This window comes from Phyllostomus hastatus, unplaced genomic scaffold, assembly GCF_019186645.2.
Source record: "Phyllostomus hastatus isolate PE091 unplaced genomic scaffold, TTU_PhHast_1.1 phas_contig_402, whole genome shotgun sequence".
Taxonomy (NCBI): Eukaryota; Metazoa; Chordata; class Mammalia; order Chiroptera; family Phyllostomidae; genus Phyllostomus; species Phyllostomus hastatus.
Genome location: NW_025333873.1, coordinates 14864570 through 14885375, shown reverse-complemented (window position 1 = coordinate 14885375; position 20806 = coordinate 14864570). Strand labels below are relative to the sequence as shown.

General features: G+C 64.0%; 1 protein-coding gene across 3 annotated transcripts in view; it reads left to right on the top strand.

The window, feature by feature from the left end:
* The window catches only part of ASAP2 (ArfGAP with SH3 domain, ankyrin repeat and PH domain 2), a 114852-nt gene that overhangs the window by 79443 nt on the left and 14603 nt on the right, over positions 1-20806 (top strand). For all 3 annotated transcript variants that reach the window (XM_045844495.1, XM_045844494.1, XM_045844493.1), the window contains exons 10-21: positions 1692-1795; positions 1904-1973; positions 6142-6229; positions 7995-8043; positions 8137-8303; positions 9409-9542; positions 12895-12989; positions 15987-16176; positions 17301-17386; positions 18257-18372; positions 19601-19668; positions 20658-20771. In XM_045844495.1, coding sequence (XP_045700451.1) covers positions 1692-1795; positions 1904-1973; positions 6142-6229; positions 7995-8043; positions 8137-8303; positions 9409-9542; positions 12895-12989; positions 15987-16176; positions 17301-17386; positions 18257-18372; positions 19601-19668; positions 20658-20771 — 1281 coding nt within the window. The remainder of the gene's footprint in view (positions 1-1691; positions 1796-1903; positions 1974-6141; positions 6230-7994; positions 8044-8136; positions 8304-9408; positions 9543-12894; positions 12990-15986; positions 16177-17300; positions 17387-18256; positions 18373-19600; positions 19669-20657; positions 20772-20806) is intronic.

The following is a 20806-nucleotide window of genomic DNA, read 5'->3' as shown; positions in this document are numbered from 1 at the left end:
GTGTTTTCAATCGAGGGTGCCGGGACAAGTGGACAGCCACAGCCAAAGAATGAATTTGGACCCCTATCCCACACCATTGTCAAAAACTAAAGTAGGCCAAAGACCCACGTGTAAGAGCTAAAACTATAAAACACTTAGAGAAAGTGTATGTACAAATCTCCGTGACCTTGGACTAGGCAATGATTTCTCACATGTGACGTATAAACTACAAACAATAAGAGAAACAGTAAGTAAATTGGACGTCATCAAAATTAAACACTTTCATGCTTCAAATACCTTTCTGAAAACTGCCAGGGATCCAGGTGGCCGTGACCCCGACTCAAGCCTGCCTGTCCCTTGTGCCAGTGGCCACTTGATCCAGGCTGCACAGATTAGCTGTGTCCTCGATTCCCTGGAGGGCGGTCACAGCTGCCATTTCCTCCCCAAGCCCCCAAGTGCGTCCCCCTGCTGTGCGTGCCGTCCCCCCATTCTCTGGGACCCTCGCTTCCATTGTGAAAGCCCCCTCGCCCACTTCCCCCGCCCCCCCCCCCAGGCTTCCCCGTGGGCTCCTCTTGAGCCTGTGGCCTGCTCAGCTCCAATCATGTGGATTGTCGGGTATCCCCCAAGGGCAGTCATGGGCTTGGTGGTGGAGGTGAGACCGGCCCTCGACTTTCGGGGTGCCCCTTGCGAGGGCATGGGGGCTAAGGGAGGGAAGGTCGGTGGGGGAGGCGGGATTCCCTTCCACGCTCCGCTCGGGCTCCGGCAGGCTCTGCGTTGCGAGCAGGTCGCTGGTTGTCATAGTGTTTCTGTTTCTTCCCTGACGAAGTGAACCGGATGTGAGGCGGGGGAGGTTCCCAACAGCAGGTGGAGGCAGACCTGCCCCCCCCGGTTCACCTGTGAACTCACATGCATGTTTTACACGCCCACCCCACCCCACCCCCGTCTCCTCCATGTCTGCAGAATTCCCAGCGCCCTCCCCACTCTCCTCCGCTCAGGACTCGCGCTGCCGTCTGTCAGCGCAGTGGAGCGCCTGCTGGGCGCCCGGGGTTTCACTGGCTGGCCTTGCCCTCGAGGGGCTGGAGGCCGGAGCTCCCCAGCCGTCCGAGTGGACGGCACATCCTGAGCGGGCCCCAGGCGGTTCGGTTCAGGGTCATGGCCCCTGTCCTGGGATGGGCAGGGTCAGGAAGCGACTGTGTTCAATACCTGCCCTGGACCAGGTGTTCGCACCTGTCCCCTAACTCAGACCTCACCGTAGCTGCCTTCCTTACTGGGTATTGTTTTCCAAGCAGGAAACAGGCAGGGGGCTACAGCATCTTGCCTAACGTGAGAGGCAGGACGTTGGCTTTTTGTTTGATTCTGTTTTGGGTTTTGTTTGTTTGCTTGTGTTGCTGGACGGGGCTGCATTTGCTCTGCCGGGAGCTTCTTGCCATCACCAGGGACCTGAGGCCCATAGCTCCGTGAAACCTCGTAACTCCCAACGCCTCCCTCCGGGCCGGCGTGGGGACCCTGTCTTTGACCTCTCCTTCCCCAGCCTGGCGGGTGGCATTTAGGAGTCCTGGGGTATGGAATCGGTGCCCCTTTTCGGCGTGGCGAGGAGGGGAAGTTTCTCCCATTTAAAAAGGCCGTTCTTGGGGCACCCGTTCCCCGTGTGCACCGCTCAGTGACTGACGGGCGTCTGCACGGGCCGAGCCCCACACTCCGCCGTCTTCCAGGACGCGCAGCTCCGCCAGAGCGCCGCCTACAGCCTGCACCAGCCCCAGGGGAACAAGGAGCACGGCACGGAGCGCAGCGGCAGCCTCTACAAGAAGAGCGACGGGTACGTGGGGGCGTGGCCGGCGTCGACGTGTGCGTGTCCGCCTCCGCGTGCGTCTGCGTCGGGATTTCTAAACTCTCATGGTTTTTTTTCCCCCCACGTTGATCTCAGGATCCGGAAGGTGTGGCAGAAAAGGAAGTGTTCGGTGAAAAACGGCTTCCTGACCATATCGCACGGAACCGTGAGTACCCCCGCTGAACTCCCGGGCTCCGCAGCAGCCAGACGAGGGTGGAGCTCCGGGATGAGCGAGCGAGCAAGAGCGAGCGCCGCGGGGGTGGGCAGGGATGCGCTCTAAAGCCACTCCCTGCGGAGAAGAGCTTGCACGGCGGGCTCTGGCGGGGGGGGGGGGGGGGGGGGCGCCCTGCACCGGTCCCTGCGTTTCCGGCCAGGCAGGGCCACGCTCGCCTCCACGCCCAGCAGCCAGGAAGAGCCCGCGGGCTGCGTGTTCTCCGCGTTCGGAGCCTGCGGCTTCGGAAACACGCAGGGAGCCCGCCCGCTGCTCCCCAGCCGTCGCGGTCGGGAAAGGGACCGTCGCGCTCGGGGCTGCGTCTCCTCTTCCGTTCGGGGAAAGGCGCCTTCGCGGTCAGGACGCTGGGAATCAGAGCCCCAGGGGAGAGCCGTCTCGGTGCTTGTATCACAGACACCGAAGGCCCGGCGCCCGGCCCGCACCCAGTCCCTTGTCGTCCGTCGTCCTGCGTCCTGCGTGCGGGAAGCCGAGCCCTGGGCGTCCACCCCGTAAAAACCCCTCCGAGCACAAGGGCAGCCGGTCTCACTCTGGGAGACCAGGGACTGTGACCACAGCCACGGCACAGCCCTTCCCTGCAGCGGCTTCGGGCACATGGTCGCCTTCCCCCGTGTGGCGGGGCCAGTGACCCCCATGTAGCGGGGCCGGTGACCCCCGTGTAGGCCGGTGACCCCTGTGTAGGCCGGTGCGCGTTTCTGAAAGTGTCTGGAGGCAGAGTCGGCTGCTGTCTTGTTGCTGATGAGAATACTGGTGACCGTGGCACTGCAGGTCCCCAGGCAGGAGGCCAGGAAGTGGGTGGTAGTGGAGACACGCCTGGGGCTACCACCCTCCTCCCCTCCCCTCCCCCCCGCCCCTCCCGCGTTCCCCAGGTCCCCCGAGAAAGGCCGAGCAGGGCTGAGTGCAGTCCAGGCTCGGCAGGCTTTAGAGAGGACCCGCGGCTGGGAGCCCTTCCAGCGAGCGCTTCGGAGCGTGGAGGGTGACCCTGCGGCAGCGCTCGTGTTCCCTTGGGGACCCTTCGTTGTCACCAAGTCCGCTCTGGGCAGAAACACAGTAGCACGCGCATCCGTCAACTGTCATCTGCAGAGAACCCTCGGCCCAGCGGAGCAACCCTGTCTCCCCCTCATTTCTCTTTTCCGAAGTCCCGCCTCGCCGGCCTCACCGAGGCCCCCACCTCCCCCGGGGCTGCGCCGTGTGGGCCCTGGTGCAGCGCGTTTCCATGGAGACGCAGGTCTGAGTGTGTCGGCCACGGGGAGCCCGTTCTTTCCATCACAGCTCTCTGTGGGCGGGTGACAGCCGGGTCCCTTCCCGCTCTGAACACCCAGGACTCCGTACGGGGTCGCTGGCCCCGTGGGGGCGACTTCCCAAAAGAAGACGGGGTTTCATCTCAGGCCTGTCAGCAGCTCTGCAGTCATTCACTCGGTGGCTTTGCTCTGCAGTCATTCATTTGGTGGCTTTGCTTCATGAACATGCCCTGCTAGACCCAGGGCTCTGCTGAGGCCAAAGAGAAATGGAAGTGGGCCCGGGGTCCCCTGCCGATGGCAGACACGTTGAGTCCTCCTGCTGCTCCGGCAGCTGCTCAGGCCGACACTGGGGGCTCGGTTTTCCCTCAGGGTTGAGGGGCCGCCCCAGGGTGGGGCTTCCCTGGCCGCGGACAGCTCAGCGGGTCACAGGCCTTGCATATTTCCTGAGTGCTTTGTGTCTGGGGGAGGGGGGACCCTGCTCAGGGAATCCCCGCTGTCTGGGTGCCACCTCCTGCCTCCCAGCTTGGGCCGGGAGTAGCTGGCACTGGGACAGCAGGGTGGTGGGGGACCGTGCCCTGCCTGGTGCCCCTCCCTCCTGTGCAGGGCTCTCCTCCTGCTCCTCCCTCCCTGCATGCAGCTCTCGCTCCAGAAGGCGGAGGGCCCCGGCACCCCGTGTGCGGCCACAGCGCAGGGCTTTACATGTGGCGACCTGCCTTAGCCTCAGCCGAGAGCCAGAGGGAGGGGTGCCCCCTTGCTCAGTCTGTGTGGGTTTGGCCACACAGCTGCCTGCAGAGGCAGCGGCTGCCTGACTTTGCCGATTTACCATGCGGGGGGAGCGATTTCTCAAAGACTCAGCTGCGGAACTAGGGGTCCGGGCGCAGGGTCTGGCCCTCGGCCGCGAGTCGGGGCTGGATGTCGAGGAAATAGGCACGTCTGCACCGTCAGGAAAACCGGCTGCTTCCCGGGAAGCTGGCAGCCTTCGGGAGATGGCATCATCGTGCCCCGTGCTCCGGCCGGATCGGTGAGGACGTCCCAAAGGAACTTGGTGACGTGCCGCCCTGCTGTTCCCGTTAGCCCAGGCTACCTGGGCTCTGTCCCTGGGAAGGAGGGGTCTCGTCAGGTGTCGCCTTCGCCAAGTTCACAGCATTGCCACACAGGCCGACTGGGGACCCTGTTAAACTGGAGGAAGTGTTTCCCGTTCTTCCATGATTTAAAAACATTTAAAGTGATCATCAGCCACGCAGAAGGAAGACGGCAGACTTTCAAAGGCCCGGTGGGTCGGGGAAACCCAGAACAGTGGGACGGAAACGTGACTCCACCCCCGTCCTCGCCCCACGGTGGACCGGCTCCCGAGGACACTGGTCCCTGATGCGTCACTCACACCTGTGCTGCGGCTGACGTCAATGACGACACCATTTTCCATGTTCACCGAAGGACACCGACCTCCCTCCCATACTGTCCCCGTGTCTGAGACCCCGTGGACGCCCGTGGTCTGCAAGCGGGCCCAGCAGGCCCCCTGGACGCGCACGTGCAGTGGTGTGGTCGCTCGCAGCTGCAGACCCAGTTCTGCCCACCCCGTCTGTCACTGGGCATGCTGGTTCCCGGACGAGCCAGGCAGTTCTGTGGGTCAAGACCCAAAAGTGGGTTGCCAGCGCTGTCCCTGGGTGGGGTCCAGGTTCATGAGGTTAGGTGGAGGTCGGAGGCCGCACACGCTGGTTTCTGGGGCCCCAGGGACTCGGGTAGGTGTCTGAAGCCCACAGACAGCAGCCACGGCATTCCGTCTACGAGACGAGGTCACGAAGCCACGAACCAGTAGAGTCCAACACGATCCTGTGTGCCCCGCGTCTGCCCGCCCGAACTGGCTTTATCAGACCCAGACCATTCCTACGCAGGGTCCGACCCGCTCCACAGGGGCCCCGACCCCACACTGACGCTGGGAGGGTCCTGTGGGGAGGGGTCCGTCCCCATGTCCACACGTGCACGGATCTCCAAGTCTCGACGTGTCTGTGGCCACCGGGAGGGGTGACAGGGATCGAAGGCCGGGGCGTTTTCTGTGACCTTTCCCTTGGCGGCCTGGTGGGTGGGGAGGGCGAGCCCGGCCACGTCTGGAGATTTCTCAGGCATTTCTGAGAGGCACTTTGCCATTCGGAAATTTTCTTTGGAATTATCTTCTTACCCTCCATCTTTTCTTCTTTGGGCGACATAGGGTGGTTTTTGAAATTATAATAGCCATTTTGACACATTTCAGGTGAACGTACATTGTGATCTCTTGCTCCTCTAGTGTGTCTAGGGGTGGGCCGGGGGTTGTCGTAGGTGAGTGAGGTTGGTTTTGCTGAAACGTGACAGATGGTTGGCACTTGGGTTATTTGTCGTCACTTCAGGAAACAGGAAAGATTGTTTCTCTGTTGTTTTTGTGCTTTTCCCGGAACTGAGTGTTTACACTCTGAAAAGTACTTTGGGAGATTTTCCGAGGATTCTGCAACCGGGGGCTCAGGTCGCCCTGCCAGCCGCCCGTGTGTAAGTAGGAATCGGGACCGGAGGCGTCGGGCTTTAGCCGTGGAGCCCCTGGGTCCCAGGGAGGCCACCGCCAGTGACCTCAGAGCCAGCACCGCTTGTCCCCTGTCTGGCCGGGCGTGGGGGCCGCTGCGTGTCCCTCACGGGCAGGGCCCCTGTCCCTTGTGGGGCTGAGCTCCCAGGACGCGCCATGACGCGCCCGTCTCGGGTTTCTGTGCGCACCCCGCCGTCGGAAAGCTGTCTTTGCAGACCTGGGCCAGCCGTCCTCGCGGCCTTTCCGTGAGGAGCGGCGTGCTGCGGTTTCCGCCCCTCCCCACCGTGTCCGTCTGTCCGGTCTTATTTTCGCACAGGCGAACCGGCCTCCCGCGAAGCTCAACCTGCTGACGTGCCAAGTGAAGACCAACCCCGAGGAGAAGAAGTGCTTCGACCTCATTTCACGTGAGTGTCCCCAAGGGCGTCGGCCCCTCCCACGCGGTGCGTTTTAAAGAATCGGCTTCGGAAGGAAAGGCCTGGATTGCAGGGGAGGTCTGTGCTTGCTCTTTCCCCTTGGCCTTGCCGGCCTTGGAGGCCGGCCATGCGTGCCCTGTGGCCCCGTGAGCCTAGAGATGTTGTCTCGGCCCCCAGCCTCAGTCGTGCTGTTTGTGAACGAGGGGATTGTTCTAGATCAGCCCGAGAGCCGAGAATCCCTCACTCACTCCTTTACAAAAGAGGACGTTTCTGTGGTCCGGGCTCCTGTGATCCGCGTGATGTTGGAGACGGGCGAAGCCGGACCCAGAGCAAGTTGGTGGCCTTCTTGGCCGGTCGGAGCCAGAGGCTCGGGCAGAGAAGCAGCCCACCCTGGCCACTGTCCCGTCGGGGGGGCTCTGACCGGCTTGCCCCTCTCCTTGCGGTTTGCTCCTCCCTCTCGTTAAAGCCGCTAGGACGGGTCCTTGGTTCCCGGCAACTGGAGGGAGTGACTGAGGATGCTCTTCCTCCTTCTTTCTTTTTAAACTTGATGTTCTTTTTGGCCTCGCTTTGGGCGGACTGCAGCCCGAGGATGTCTGTCCGTCCCTGACCAGGCCCCTCGCGCTGGCATCTCAGTGGGGCTGTCCAGCGGTCGATGGCGCGTGTCGTCCAGCCCGTGGACAGCCGTCGGCCCCAGCACTCGGGGGTCGTGCGCTGCTGTGGCCGGGAGTCTCACTCCGACTCGGCGGTGCTCCCACGGGGGGCCCCTTCCCGGTCCAGGGTCCCCCGGGGCAGCCGTTCTTCCTTCTTCGTCTCCTAAGTCTGTGGCTGTTCCACAGTCTGTCCTTGACTTCCAGAACCCCGGTGCTTGCTTGGGAGAGTATTGATGAGTGTCCCGTCACATGCCCCTCGGTTCGGGTCTCCGAGGCTTTCCCAGGATGGGACTGAGGGTCTGCATTTGGGGCGGGGCCGGCACACTAGGCATCCCACCCCCTCTCCTGCACACGGGCTCGGCTGTCAGCGGAGCCCTCGTCGGTGTGGCTGGGGCCCCCCGTGCACACGCGTGAGATTCTCCACCGTCGTCACGGCGCAGTCCCTCTCGCTTCCGCTGTGTTGGTGACACCGCACTCCCATAGCATGTTGTGGTCACACTTTCCCATAATCGTCTTTTTTTTCCTTTATAGCTTATTTTAAGATATTACTTACTTATTCTTAGAGAAAGGGGAAGGGAGGGAGAAAGAAAGGGAGACACATCAACGTGTGGTTGTTGCCGCTGGTGTGCCCCCTGCTGGTGACCTGGCCCGCAACCCAGGCAAGTGCCTTGAGTGGGAATCGAACCAGCAACCCTTTGGTTTGCACTCAATCCACTGAGCCACACCAGCCAGGGCACCATAATAATCTTTTTAAAGAAGGGCAGGTGATGCCTGAGACACTCGCTTTAGAAAAAGCTTTACCTTTTCAAAGGGCCTCGGCCATTACTTTGGGGCTAAGTCTGTGGCGAGTTCAGGGAAACCAGAGCTCTTGGAAGGCTGGCGATGGTTTTGATGGAGTAGCCTCTGGCCTTGGAAGCTGCGTCACTTCAGACTCGAATGGGGGCCAGGAGGTTCGTCCCCTTGGCTTGCAGAGCCGCGGTGACCGGGCCAGGGCGGGCGAACGGTGCCCTTGCGGTGCCCTTGAGGTGCCGAGTTCCGAGGACCTCCATGGGGAGCTGTGGGGCCCTGTCGGAGCCTGCACTCACAGAACTCCTCTTGCCGCGCAGATGACCGGACGTACCACTTCCAAGCTGAGGACGAGCAGGAGTGCCAGGTGTAAGTGCCGCCCGGGAGGGTTTGCCGGGGCCGCCCGCCCGCCCGGCCGCCCCCCTGCCAGGCCGCTCACGGCCCCTCCGCCGCCCCCTGCAGGTGGATGTCGGTGCTGCAGAACAGCAAGGAGGAGGCCCTGAACAACGCCTTCAAGGGGGACGACAGCACCGGGGAGAACAACATCGTCCAGGAGCTGACGAAGGAGATCATCTCCGAGGTCCAGCGGATGACGGGCAACGACGTGTGCTGTGACTGCGGGGCGCCAGGTGAGCCGGGCCCCCCCGGCCCGGTCCGCGAGCCCAGGCTCTGGGTCTCCCTCCGGTTCCGGCAGCAGCCCTGGGCGGCCGGGTCCCGCTCGCTGGGCTGGGAGCCGGCACACCGGGTGGGGTGGGCACGGACATTTGCCCCCCGGGGTCTCAGGACGGGATCGTGTGGACCGGGGCCTGGTGGCGCTGGAAAGATGTCACGCTCTTGGAGAGAAGAAAACGGGGCCGGGGGGATGGGGGCGGGGAGACCCAGGTCTGCGGCTGGGGCGCTGGCTGCGGGGGCTTCTCCGGGGCTCACCCCGGAGAAGCCCGCACTGGGGCGTCCGCAGTGACTAAGCCACCACTGGGGAGATCCCGGCCTTGCTCTCGGGAAAAGGAGGGAACTGTCCGGAAGGTCTGCGGGCCCCTCCCCGCCGTCCGCAGTCTGTGCAGTGGGGGGGGGGGGGTGTTTGTGTGGAGCCCTGGAGGGGCTGCGTCTCCAGTGGGCCGAGCGGGTCACTGTCGACTCGAACCGCTCGTGTTTTACAAGTGTGCGGAGTGGACTGACTTCTCGACTAGAGATGGGGCCGTGGGGCTGCCGGGGCCTGTGGGGCTGCCGGGGCCTGTGGGGCAGCCTTCTCTGAGCATCCAGAGTGGGAGAGACCGTGGCCTGGCTGGCGTGGCCCGCTGCCTTTTTTCCATTCCGACTCTATGACGACGTTTATAAACATCCAACAGCCAAAATAGAGTGGAGAGTTGAGAAATGCCATGAGGTTCCTGTTCCCCTGAGGCTGGATTTGGGGATAATTTGAGGAATGACCTCATGGGGTGTTGGACCCACTTAAATATATCTTCTCGGAGGATCTGTGAAGACCTCTTTGGATCTTATCTTTAAGGGAGTGGTTAGTAGTGACAGGTGCTTTTCCTTAAGAGGAGATAAGGCTCGTGCTCGGGCTTTGAAGCCCTAGCCCAGAGGAGCCCCAGCTGCGTGCACTTTTGTTCTAAAAAGCCGAGACAGCGCGGTGAGGCGCACCCCGGCGGAAAGCAGCCGCACGTGCGGGAGGGTGTTCCGCCCCCTGCCCCCCGCCGACCGCGCGCCCCACACGCTCTCCACTCTCCCCCGCAGGCCCCACGTGGCTCTCCACCAACCTGGGCGTCCTGACCTGCATCGAGTGCTCCGGGATCCACCGGGAGCTGGGCGTGCACTACTCCAGGATGCAGTCCCTGACCTTGGACGTGCTCGGGACGTCCGAGCTGCTGGTAACGTCGGCCTCCTCGGCCGTGGGGCGGGGACAGCCTGCGCCGGAAGCTGACTGTGTGTCTCGGGTTGGCCGTGGGGACCCACGTGGGCCTCTTGAAATGCCCCTGGGCCGGTGGCCGTGGGTGTTGGCCGCATGGGTGTGAGCGATTGGGACTTCAGTTTTAAATGAATGAAGCGAAGTGGGACTCACACGGGAGCGTGGAGCCCTGGCTGGTGTGGCACAGGAAGTGGGAGCGTCATCCTGGAACCAAAGTGTTGTGGGTTCGATTCCCCGTCAGGGCATGTGCCTCAGTTGCAGGTTTGATTCCCGGTGCAGGCACCTACGGAAAGCAGCCAATCAGTGATTCTCTTCCTCTCTTCCTAAAAGCAATGAAAGAAAAAAATGTCCTCGGTGGAGGGCTTAAAAAAATAAGTGTTGAGACTGGTATAAGATTCCAGAATTAGGACGGGCATTTTGCCTAGGCCACCCCGTTCGGGGGACAGACACAGAGCCCAAGTCCCTGACCGCGGGGACTTGAGTCATCGGCCAGCCCCGGCCAAGTCTGCGGTCACCGCCTGGCTCAGCCTCCGCTGGCCTGTTTTCCTCTCCCCTTTGCTGTCGACCTTTGGGAGAGATATTATTGGTCTTTGCTTTAACTGCCTTTGTTTCTAAAAGAGTCTCTCGCTGGTGGCTCAGTGAAACATGTGAGCCCTGAGACACAAGGAGGAAGGCTTTCCTGGTTGTGACTTTGGGGGGGCAGGGAGGAGCGGACGCCGTACCCCTGGGAGCCACCCCAACGTGAGTGCACGCCCACCTCTCTGAAAGCCCGCGGCTGCCGCTCAGACACCGGCGTTCCAGCCTCTCCCTCGGGGTCGCCGGAAGTCAGACAGCAAATATTAAGTGGCTGTTGGTCTTCATTGACTTTAGTGTCAGGAGCAGTCAGTCGTCTTGACAGCAGATCATTTATTCCGGTCAATACACCTCTCAAGGGGCCGTAAATCTCGCTGATGACTCCGAGGGTCTGGCGTGCCCGGACTGCCCGATGAGACCCTTCCAGTCTCCTCAAAGAATTCCTCTGGGGTCTCGAAACACAGAGTGGGGAGACACTGGAATGGACTCCGGCAGCCCAGCCGGTCACGTCCCTGATCGCCCCTCGTTGAACACCAAGCCGGCCTCCGCGGGGCACCGTTCCCAGCGCGCACCGCGGTTGCTGTCAGCCTTGGGGTGCGCGCCGCCTGCCGCGTGGGCTGTGTGTGCAGGCGGGACCCGGGCACCGGGCGGCGGCCTGGACTCGAGACTCTCACAGGACGTGTTCAGAGGCACTCGAACCCCTCGGTCAGCGCTGGTTTTCCTGAAGCGATGGGAAGCGTTAAGTGGTTTGCGGCGGAATACTAATGGCTGGCTTTTGTCCTGGGCCCTCTGCGGAGCACTTCACGTGGATCGGCTCGTTGGCCCTTTACCGCAGCTCCTGTGGCCTTGGGACATTGTCCCCCCCCCCCCCGCCCCCCAGCCTTTGCGAAGGAAGGACTGAGCCCAAGGTCGTGCTGAAGGTGCTAGTGCCAGGTCAGAGGTGGGGCCCCTTCACCTGGTTCCAGGGCCCACACTCGTCGACGTGCGAGGAGCCTGGGACGCACGCTGGCCTTCGCGGTGGGTTGTCCTGTCCCGTGTCCCTGCTGTCCTCCCCCCCCGTCCCCAGCCAGCGTGTGACAGCCAGCTCTCTGCTGGGAGGAAGCGCTGCCTCGCCGTCTGCCCAGGCCGGATGGCCGGGCCGGGCCGCTGCGCGCCGCCGGCGTGCCTCCTGAGTGCGCCGCAGCAGGGCACCGCCACGGCCCACCCTCTGGGCTCGTACAGGGCTTCTGAGTGACCTCGGACACAGGTCCCGGTGACCCGTAGTAACAGTAACGAGCAAGTGGTGGTGTTTGAGTATTGCTTTTTGAAATGCAATTTTTTAAGTTGTGGGTTTATATACTGTAATTTTAACAGTGGCTCTCATGAGCGGGAGGGGGCCTGCTTACGTGTGTCTCAGGAATTTAACTGTGCTCTTCTGGAGACTCTGTGGCCTCCCAAAGAGGACGCCACGAGAGAAGGCTGAAAGGAAAATGTTTCCATCTTGCGCAGACGAGATGACCTCTGACCCCGGCCCAGATCTGAGTTCCCGCCTCCCAGAGCTCTGAGTGAGGCAGCATTTCCACCCCGGCCCCCACCCCCACCCCCACCCCAGGCCTTGCCTGGCCCCATGTCTGCCCCGAGCCCTGGGGGTCCTGGGGATGGTGCCTGGCCATGACCCTGCAGCCTCCGTCTGCAAATGCTTTGCTTTCGTCGGTGGTTCTGGGGGTTTCTCTGTGGCCGAAACACTCGCTGGAACGTGGCTGCCCCGTGAGGCGGCACAGGCCTCCGTGTGGGCGAGCGTGGTGCCCGGGGGTGAGGCTCCCCGGACCAGCTGTCCCTGGCAGCCCCGCCCACTCGGAGCAGAAGGCGAGGGGCTTCTGAGGCCCTGGGGAGTCTCACGCCCCTCTCCCATCTGTGGGAGAGTCGGGACATCTTCCCGCCACAGCCCCGGGCTGCGTCGTGAAACAGTGAAGGCACAGATGGGTGCTGAGCTGGGTGCTGGGAGAGAGGAGTCAGCCACTCTGTGTTTGCGCCCCCACCCCCCATCAGGGGGGCCAGTGCTGCCCCCTCAGGGGGGCTTGAGACAAACGGAGACATTTATCATTGTATCCGAGGCATCAAACACGGTGTGGAGGGCTCAGCACAAACTGAAACGTGCCCGCCCGTAACCAGTCAGAAGGCTGATGGGCAGCCGGGGGCCGGCCCTGCGGAACAAACTCATTGCGTTCCGCCTCCTGGACGCTCTCGCTTCAGTGGCCCCGGTTCATCATCATGACCCCCCCCCCCCCGGTGAGGCGGGCATCCTCCGAACGACAGCCCGAAGCGCGGGCTGACGGATGTGCCTGCAGCCCCAGCCCCCGTCAGGAAGACCGGGGTTCAAGTCTGGGGGCCCTGGGGGGTGGGGGCTGAACCTGCTTCAGTGGGAACACAGGTTTTGGGGGCACAGGTTTTGGGGGCGGGGGTGAGGACGAACACCCGCCCGGGGCCATTCCCCACGCGTCCTGCCTGCACCGGCGCCCTCTTTGGGGCCTTCTGGGAGCCCCCCACCCCCACCCCCGCCCTGGAGCAGGCACTCGGCCCCCTCCCCCCTCGAGTTCCCCTGGGGCCTCTGGGGTCTGTGTTCTGTCCGCCTTCCTTAGGGGCAAACCACCGTGTTGCTCTGTTTCTTAGCGGCCACTAAATAAACCGTCGGGCGGGTGTGCGGTGTGTGGCGGGTGTGCACTAACACTGGAGTGCCCCGACGCAGACTTGTGTCGTTGCAGCTCGCCAAGAACATCGGGAACGCGGGCTTCAACGAGATCATGGAGGGCTGCCTTCCCGCCGAGGACTCGGTCAAGCCCACCCCGGGCAGCGACATGTGAGTACGGGGCTGGCTGTTGCTGCCTCCGCGCGCCCTGGCCGCCCTGCCCCCGGCCGCGGAGACGCGGGAGAGGAACGGGGTCGGGCACAGACGGCGGTTGTTTCTCTAGGGGGTAAATCAGCCTGATTTGTTGTTGTTGTTGTCGTCGTCTTAAGTCCCCTGGCCCTTTAGGGGTGTCCCACCAGAAATGTGGCGTGGCCGGGTTTCTTAGGAAGAGGCCACCGCAACGCCCGTGGGGCTGGGGCTGCTGCGTGCGTAGGAGGCGTGGTGCGTGTCGCCCTCTGCTGGCAGGGTGTGGGTTCACACCTTCCTTCCTTCCTTCCTCCCTCGGGGATCGTGGGCACGCTCTGATCTTGGGTCTCTCTGCGTCATGGGAGCCCCCGAGAGGGTCGGGTCTCCCAGCAACGCGATTGGGTGTCACTCTCTTCCCTAGTGTCTTTGCAAACGTGGGGTGTGTTGTTTCCTTCAAAGAGAAATACTTCCCGTGTTTTCCTGTGGGTACAAGCCCTGGCGGAGAGGTGTCTGAGCCTCACCGGGCAGCAGCTAGCCCGCTGAGGCAGGGATTACAGCAGAAGACGCTCCTGCCGGTCTTAGTGCACAGAGTGCAGGTCACCCAGGTCACGCTGGGCTCTGGAGGGCGGTCGGGGTCCCCCTAGTCAGCACGGTGCCTGGCCTGCCCGCCTCAGACTTCCGCCCTGGTGGGTAGGGTGGCCTGTCCTCCCTGGGGAGGCCTGCGGTGTGGGGCAGAGGACGGGGAGAGGGGGGGAGAAGTCCCCCGGCCACAGAGACGGCCGGTGCGCCCGGACCAGAGTGTCCGGGGGGCGGGGACGGGAGAACTCTGTGTAAAGGGGAAGTGTGGAACTTCGTCTGCAGAGGCAGCACCTGCGTTGGGACGAGCCTGGGGTAGAATCCATGGCACGTGGCCTCCTGAGGGCGCTGGGCAGCGGACGGTGGCTTCAGGAGCTATGTGCAAGCAGGCGGCAGTGTGAGGGCCCTTCGTAAAAGCAGGGGATTTGGGGGATTTGTAACCATGTGGCGGGGGCGCGTCTTTGGGAAGCCGAGGTCGCAGCATCTGTGTTCTTTCATGTTCTGGTGACATGGCTCCGTGTGGCCAGGGGCTGAGGCCACTGAAGGGGCGCGTGGGCGTCGTGTCCAGTGCATACCCTCCCGGGCGTCAGCTGTCGGCGGTGGCCTTCCCTTGAGACCAAGTAATGGGTGGTTTTTTACACCCGGCACGAGGCTCTCGAAGCCGTCCTCCTCTCTGAGGGCGGGTCTGGGTGTCAAAGCTGGGTTCCGGCCCCCAGCGGGAGGGGGTGGGGCAGAGAAATCCCAGCTCCGACCCGATCACAGGACTCAGGCAGGTGTGTTAACTTCTCGGAGCTCTTTTCCTACGACGTGAGCAGGGAGCCAGCACCCCACAGTCCCTGGGGCGTTGGCGAGGCCATGCAGGGGTGCATGTCTTACTGGGGGGCCATGGGGGTCCCACGCTCCCCGAAAATCCAGGCCCCTCGCGGGTCAGGTTTCCACTGGAGAGGGGCCCAGAGGTGCATTGGCTGACCCTGGCGTCGCCAGAATGCCCCGTTCACTCATGACCGAATCCTGGTCTTGTGGGGACGTGGCGTCTGATTGGCACCTGCTCCCACACTGAAGGTCCTGGGTGCCGGCACTCTCCTGGAGTGTGGGTCAGTTCTGAGCAGAGCACACGATATGTAATGTTCTCCAAGTGCCAAGGGGACTTCCTAGAGGTCGAGTTCTGCTTATTCTGGGGCCAGGGGGTTCTGGGCCGTGAGCGCTGCTTGCTGGGACCTGCACGAAGTGAGTGTTCCCTCGACACTGAGACCCCCGACACTGAGACCCCGCCCCAGCGCTGGCACAGTGACAGAGGAGGCGCACCCCTTCCCGCCCTCTCTCTCCCGCAGGAGGGAGGTGGCCATGCCCCCTCCGCTGCTGGGTTTGCCGGGGCACCTGGGCTCCCGTGGCCTTCGGCTCTGTTCTGGCATGTTCCGCCCACTTCACGCCGCACCCAGGTCCTCACAGATGCCTTTCTGATGAGTGTGTCTCGCTCGCTTTTGTGTTTCCCGCCACAATAAGCTGATGGTGGTGGGGAGTGCATCTGTGATGAGGCAGCAAGTCCCAGGCCTGTGGCTGCTCACATGAGCCAGCGTCTCCCCGCCAGGGGAGAGGCACGTGCCGGCCCCGGCTCTGTCTCCCACACGCCGTCGGTGAGAACCAGGTGCATCCGGGGGCGTGGGCCGCCGGACGTGCGTCTGTTCGCAGGGGCCGGAACTGGGGCTCTCTCGGGACCCTCACGTCCCCGGGCCCCGTTCTCCCAGAGGAGAAGCAGCCCTCCTCCTGAGCAACACGCGAGCTGTGTCGTTACATAGCTTCCCTGCTTTTCTCCGAGAGCCTCAGCCTTTCAGGAAAACCCCAGGGGGCTGGTCCCACGGCAGCCAAGGTCACAAAGCTGTGGCGAGCAGGCGGACACCTGAGAGCCCCTCTAACAAGGGCAGGCCAGCGTCTGGAGGGCACCCAGGGACGGCCGTGGCAGGGGTGCGGGTCACCGAGGAGAGGGCGCAGGCAGCCTTCCCGTAGAGGCACGTGGGTCAGCGAGGGCGGGGGGCACCTGGGAGCCGGTCAGGGGAGTAGCTCGGTGGGCTCGGAGCCCGACCTCGGGAGACGAGGCCAGCCCGGCGGGCAGGCTGTGAGCGGGCGGCCCCGCCCACCAGCACAAGGCCCAGGACCCCTGCCCTGGGCCCTGAGGCCGCCTGTGTGGGAAGCCGTCAGGTCCCATTCCTTCTCCAGCTCGCTCAAGGTGTCGCCGCGAACCCAGGTGCTGCGGTGGTTGCCTGGCGGCTGCCTCCCCAACCAACCGACCATCCTGTGAGGGGGGCAGGGCCGGGTGTTTATAAAACCCGTCACGGCCGGGCGCGGAGTGGGTGCTGGGCGCGTGAGCTGCGGCCCCGCCTGCTCACGGGCCGGCGTGCTCGCCCGCAGGCACGCCAGGAAGGACTACATCACGGCCAAGTACATCGAGAGGAAGTACGCGCGGAAGAGGCACGCGGACGCCGCGGCCAAGCTGCACAGCCTGGGCGAGGCCGTCAAGACGAGGGACATCTTCGGGCTGCTCCAGGCCTACGCCGACGGCGTGGACCTGACGGAGAGAATCCCGCTGGCCAACGGACACGTGAGAGCGGGGCCGGCAGCCGTGCGCGGGGTGGGCCTGGCAAGGCTGGGAGAGGGAACCGCCGGCCACGTGGTCGAGTTCTGTGCAGGAGGCAGAGTGTGGGACTCGGGGGCAGCGTTGGCAGCTCTCGGGCGCTGGGGTGGCCTCGGGCTGGGCCTCGGCTGCAGATCCTGGGCCACGTGGGGAAGGGGGTGGTCTGCCGGCCCAGTGCACCCCTGCCCCCAATCCCGAGCCCTCCCATCCCCCTGCAGGGAACCCGAGGGGGAGAGACGTCCCCAGTTTCCCGGGAACCTTACTGAGAGGGTGGGGTCTCGCTGTCAGGATCCGCAGAGACCCCTTCCGCAGGAGCCTGTGGGCACACACGCCCGTCCCGTGAGACCCCCTGACCCCAGGATAAAGGCACGCGGGGCTGGGGTCGGCCCTGGGCGCCTGAGCGTGGAGCCTCCTGTGCACGTCCGGGGCTGAGAGAGGAAGGTCAGGCCACGGCGGGGTGGGATGGAGCACGCTCAGCTCCCAGCTCGGCCCCCGCCGCCGGGGCAGGTCGTGGGTGCCGCCTGCAGCGCTCGCACCCATCTGGTCTCACACGGCGCTCGCTTGGTCTCTCCTCCTCCGAGAGCCAGAACTGCCTTTCAGAAACGGCAGCGGTGGCCACGTGCCCCGACCCAGTAGGAGCTGCAGACGGTGGCCTTGGTGGCCTTACCTATAAGTGCGGGATGCAAACTTCAACCTGCTTTTAAACACACACACTCGCATGTGCTCAGGGGAGGGGCAGGTAGGCGTAAGAGGCTAGCGTATGGGAGGCCCGGGAACCTTCCTGGAGTCTTGGAGCCGAGAGCCCTGCTCACGGGCTCTCGTGGTGCCGTGAGGGGCAAGGTCGGAGGGCGGGAGGACTGGGGAACGAAACCCCGAGTTGCTCCTCACCTCCTGCGGAGCCGGGAGAGGTGGGGCCGGTCTGTGGAGTGCAGGTGCCCATGGGCAGAGCCCACCGTGGGGGTGCGGGGGCACCGTGCAGCCCAGGGGTGGGTGGGCGTGTGGCCAGAAAGGAGGAGAGGCTTTGGGGGAGAGGGTTGGTCACAGGTGGGACGGTCCTGCGGGGTCCTGGAACGCTCCGGCTTGCCCCGCAGGAGCCGGATGAGACCGCCCTGCACCTCGCCGTCCGATCGGTGGACCGGACTTCTCTGCACATCGTGGACTTCCTGGTTCAGAACAGGTAGGCGCTCTGGGGTCGGGGAGGCTGACCCTGCTCCCCGGGGCTGCCGAGGGAGGGGTCAGGGGCTGTGTGGCCCGGTGCCGGCCTTTCCCGGGTCCGAGCATGGGTTGTGGCCTGGGCAGGCTTTCCCGTCCGGCCCTGCAGAGCCTGGAGCGTGAGGAAGGGCGCCCGCCCTCCGTGGGCTCCGAGGGGTCCGCGGGGTCTCAGGGAGACGCCAAGCCCCGGAGGGCAGGCTGACGGTGGCCTCCACCAGCGCTCGAGTGGCCTGTCTCAATGTGCGGGGCACCCGGTCTTGTTTCACGTTGGGAGAACCTTAGACATCCCCTCACAGTCCCCACGGAGCCCGTTTGCAGGGCCCGTCCGGGGCGGGCAGGCTCAGAGGTGTCTGGGGACTTCGGTCTTTGAAAAGGTGGCTTTTGCCTTTTCCAGCGGAAGTGTCCTTAGTGAGGTGGAAGAAGCACGTCCGTCCTCCTGTGGGACAGGATGGGCGAGTCAGATGGGCTTCCTGGGGCCTCGGGGCACTGGTGGGGAGGGGGGAAGGGGAGGGGGAGGATTGTTGAGGTCCGGGGCCGTCTGGGAAGGCAGTGCCTGCCGTCTGGGCCCCTGCTCAGGTGCCGCACAGGTGCCTGGCGCTCTCTGTGGCCTTTTCTGCCATGGCTGTCAGTTCCCTGGGGGCCCGCGTCCAGGCCGCTCCGTCCACAGGAGCGGGGGTGGCACTGGGCCCCCTGCCCTGCAGGAGGGCTGAGGGGCATCCTCCCGGCCGTTCTGAGGGCTCACCTCTCTCGTGCTCAGGCCCCTGGCCCGGGCCCTGGCAGCCCGGTCCTCGGGCTGTGACCCACTGTTCTCTCTCTCCTCCCCTTTCCCGGCCAGCGGGAACCTGGACAAGCAGACGGGAAAGGGCAGCACGGCCCTGCACTACTGCTGCCTGACCGACAACGCTGAGTGCCTCAAGCTCCTCCTGCGGGGGAAGGCCTCCATCGAGATAGGTGCGTGGCCGGCCGCCGGCCGCAGTCTCCGCTCTGCGCCCCTGCCCAGACGCGGGGAGCAGGCCCTCCGGGCGCACACTGGGCTGCCGTCCGGGCTGGGGACAGAGAAGGGGCCTCCGCTGGCACGCTCTGCAGGGCTGCCCAGGGCTGGGTGCTCATCAACACCTTCATCTGCAAACGGTCCATCATGTGCAGGCATCGGATGGGTGACGAGGGACAGAGGGTGGGTCCTGCAGCTGTCCCTGTGGCTGAGGGCAATTGGGACAAGGTTTGGGGCATCTCGCCCTCCTGTTCATAACCCACACCCAGGACCAGACTCGCCCCTGCTGGCCCTGGGGTGGCAGGTGCACCCGGTCTCCTCCAGGAGGGGCCCTTGCTTGGCCTGGCCTGGCCTGGCCTGGCCTGCACCCCTCCCCCCTGCCATGGGTCCCTGCCCTCCCGCCAGGCACAGGCGGCCCAGCGGCCGCTGGCTGTGCTGGGTCATCAGGAAATGCCTGTGAGGCCTGTGGAAAGGGGGCAAGGAGGCCAGACCAGAGGCACACGCCTGCCCGAGAGCCAAGCCTCTTGTTCTTGTTTTTAGAGATTTTATCTGTTTGTTTTCAGAGAGAGGGCAAGGGCAGGAGAAAGAGAGGGAGAGAACCATCAATGTGTGGTTGCCTCTCATGCACCCCCTACTGGGGACCTGGCCTGCAACCCAGGCACGTGCTGTGACTGGGAATAGAACTGGTGACCCTTCGGTTCACAGGCCGGTGCTCAATTCGCTGAGCCACACCAGCCAGGACAGGTCTTTTTTCAAAACATTAATAATCCAACCTTGTTGACTGAGGCTTATTTAGAAGAAAGGACACAATTTTAAGTTCATAGCTTCAAAAGAAGCGTGATGTTGATCACGGCCTGGTGCCTGCTGCGCTGCTCGCTGAGCCCGGGGGGGGGGGTGGGGGGGTGGTCCGACACCCGCGGTGAGCTGCCGCGCTCAGTGCCAACCTGCAGGGCTCGGCTCTCCGGCGGCCTCCCCAGTGTGATGCACACAAACCTGTCTGTGGAAGCTCCCCGGCCTTACACGGCGGCCGCTCTGGGCAGTTGCAAGGCCAGGTCCACCCGCCTGGAGCGAACTGGCTGGGGGTTTCACTGGGGAACTCACTGTTCCGTGCACCTTGGCACCACCTCTCTGCGCCTTTGCTTGTCTTGGTGTCGCCCCTTCATGCGTCTCTGTGGCCCCCCCCTTCAGCGAACGAGTCGGGAGAGACGCCGCTGGACATCGCCAAGCGCCTGCGGCACGAGCACTGTGAGGAGCTGGTGAGTCCGGCGGGGCCAGGCCTTCCCCGGGTCCTGCTCCTGGGGGGGGGGGGGCGGCCTGGAGAAGTCATTGGAGGGGCAGGGGCTTGGAGAGGGTGCGGCCGCCCCTCCTAGCGACGCGTGGACCCACGGACAGAGCCCACCGGGCGGGGGCGGGGAGGCCCCAGTTTGCAGTGGGGTTCCGCTGCTGTGATGGGGGAAGTCCCCCCACATCTCTCTGTTCTGTGAGGTGGCGTCAGGCACCCCGGTTTGCAAGGTTGGGAGGATGACCGTGGTGCAAGGTTGGGAGGATGACCGTGGCACTCGGTAAAGCAAGTGCAAGTGTAGGTAGACACAGCTGTTCCCGGCGGTGCAGTCGAAGTGCGGGACGGTGAACGGGTACTGTTCTAAGCACTTTGTGGCCTTGGCTCATTTAATCTTGGTTACTGCCTTAGGGGAGGCTTCCTACTGTTCTCTCTACTTTATAGAGGAGGAAACGGCACAGAGAGGTTAAGTAACTTGCCCAAGGTCACACAGGCGGCCCTCTGGCAATGGAGAACATGAAACCCTAATGTCCTGAGACGCCCAGGCTTCTCTCCTGTGCGTCCAGAACAGAACTAGCTGTCCACCCTCCTGTGGACACATTGAGTTTGCCCCCACACACAGAGGTCAGTATGACCAGGCTGACCACCATTCTGTGGCTGTCAGATACGCCCCTGCCTGCGTGCGGTTGACAGAGCCCTTAAGGGGAGCTGCGAGGGTTGAGCTTCCTGGTGATCTGTGAGCCAGGGAGGGGGTTTAGCCTGATACCCAGAGAGTTACAGAAGCCGGCCCTGTAGTGAAAGGCCAGTGCCCCGCCCTGCCCCGCCCCACCCCCAGGCTTTCCCTCCTGGTGGATGGCTGGGCAGAAGGATGCCCCCTTCCCGGGCTGAGTGCCTCCCCCGCACCTCCCTCCCCTGATGGGGCTGCGAGTCTGCGCGGCCTCACCCACGGTCCTCCGTCCTCCCCAGCTGACCCAGGCCCTGTCCGGAAGGTTCAACTCCCACGTGCACGTCGAGTACGAGTGGCGGCTGCTGCACGAAGACCTGGACGAGAGTGACGACGACGTGGACGAGAAGCTGCAGGTCTGTGCCGGGCCGCGGCGGCCCCCGGGCTGAGA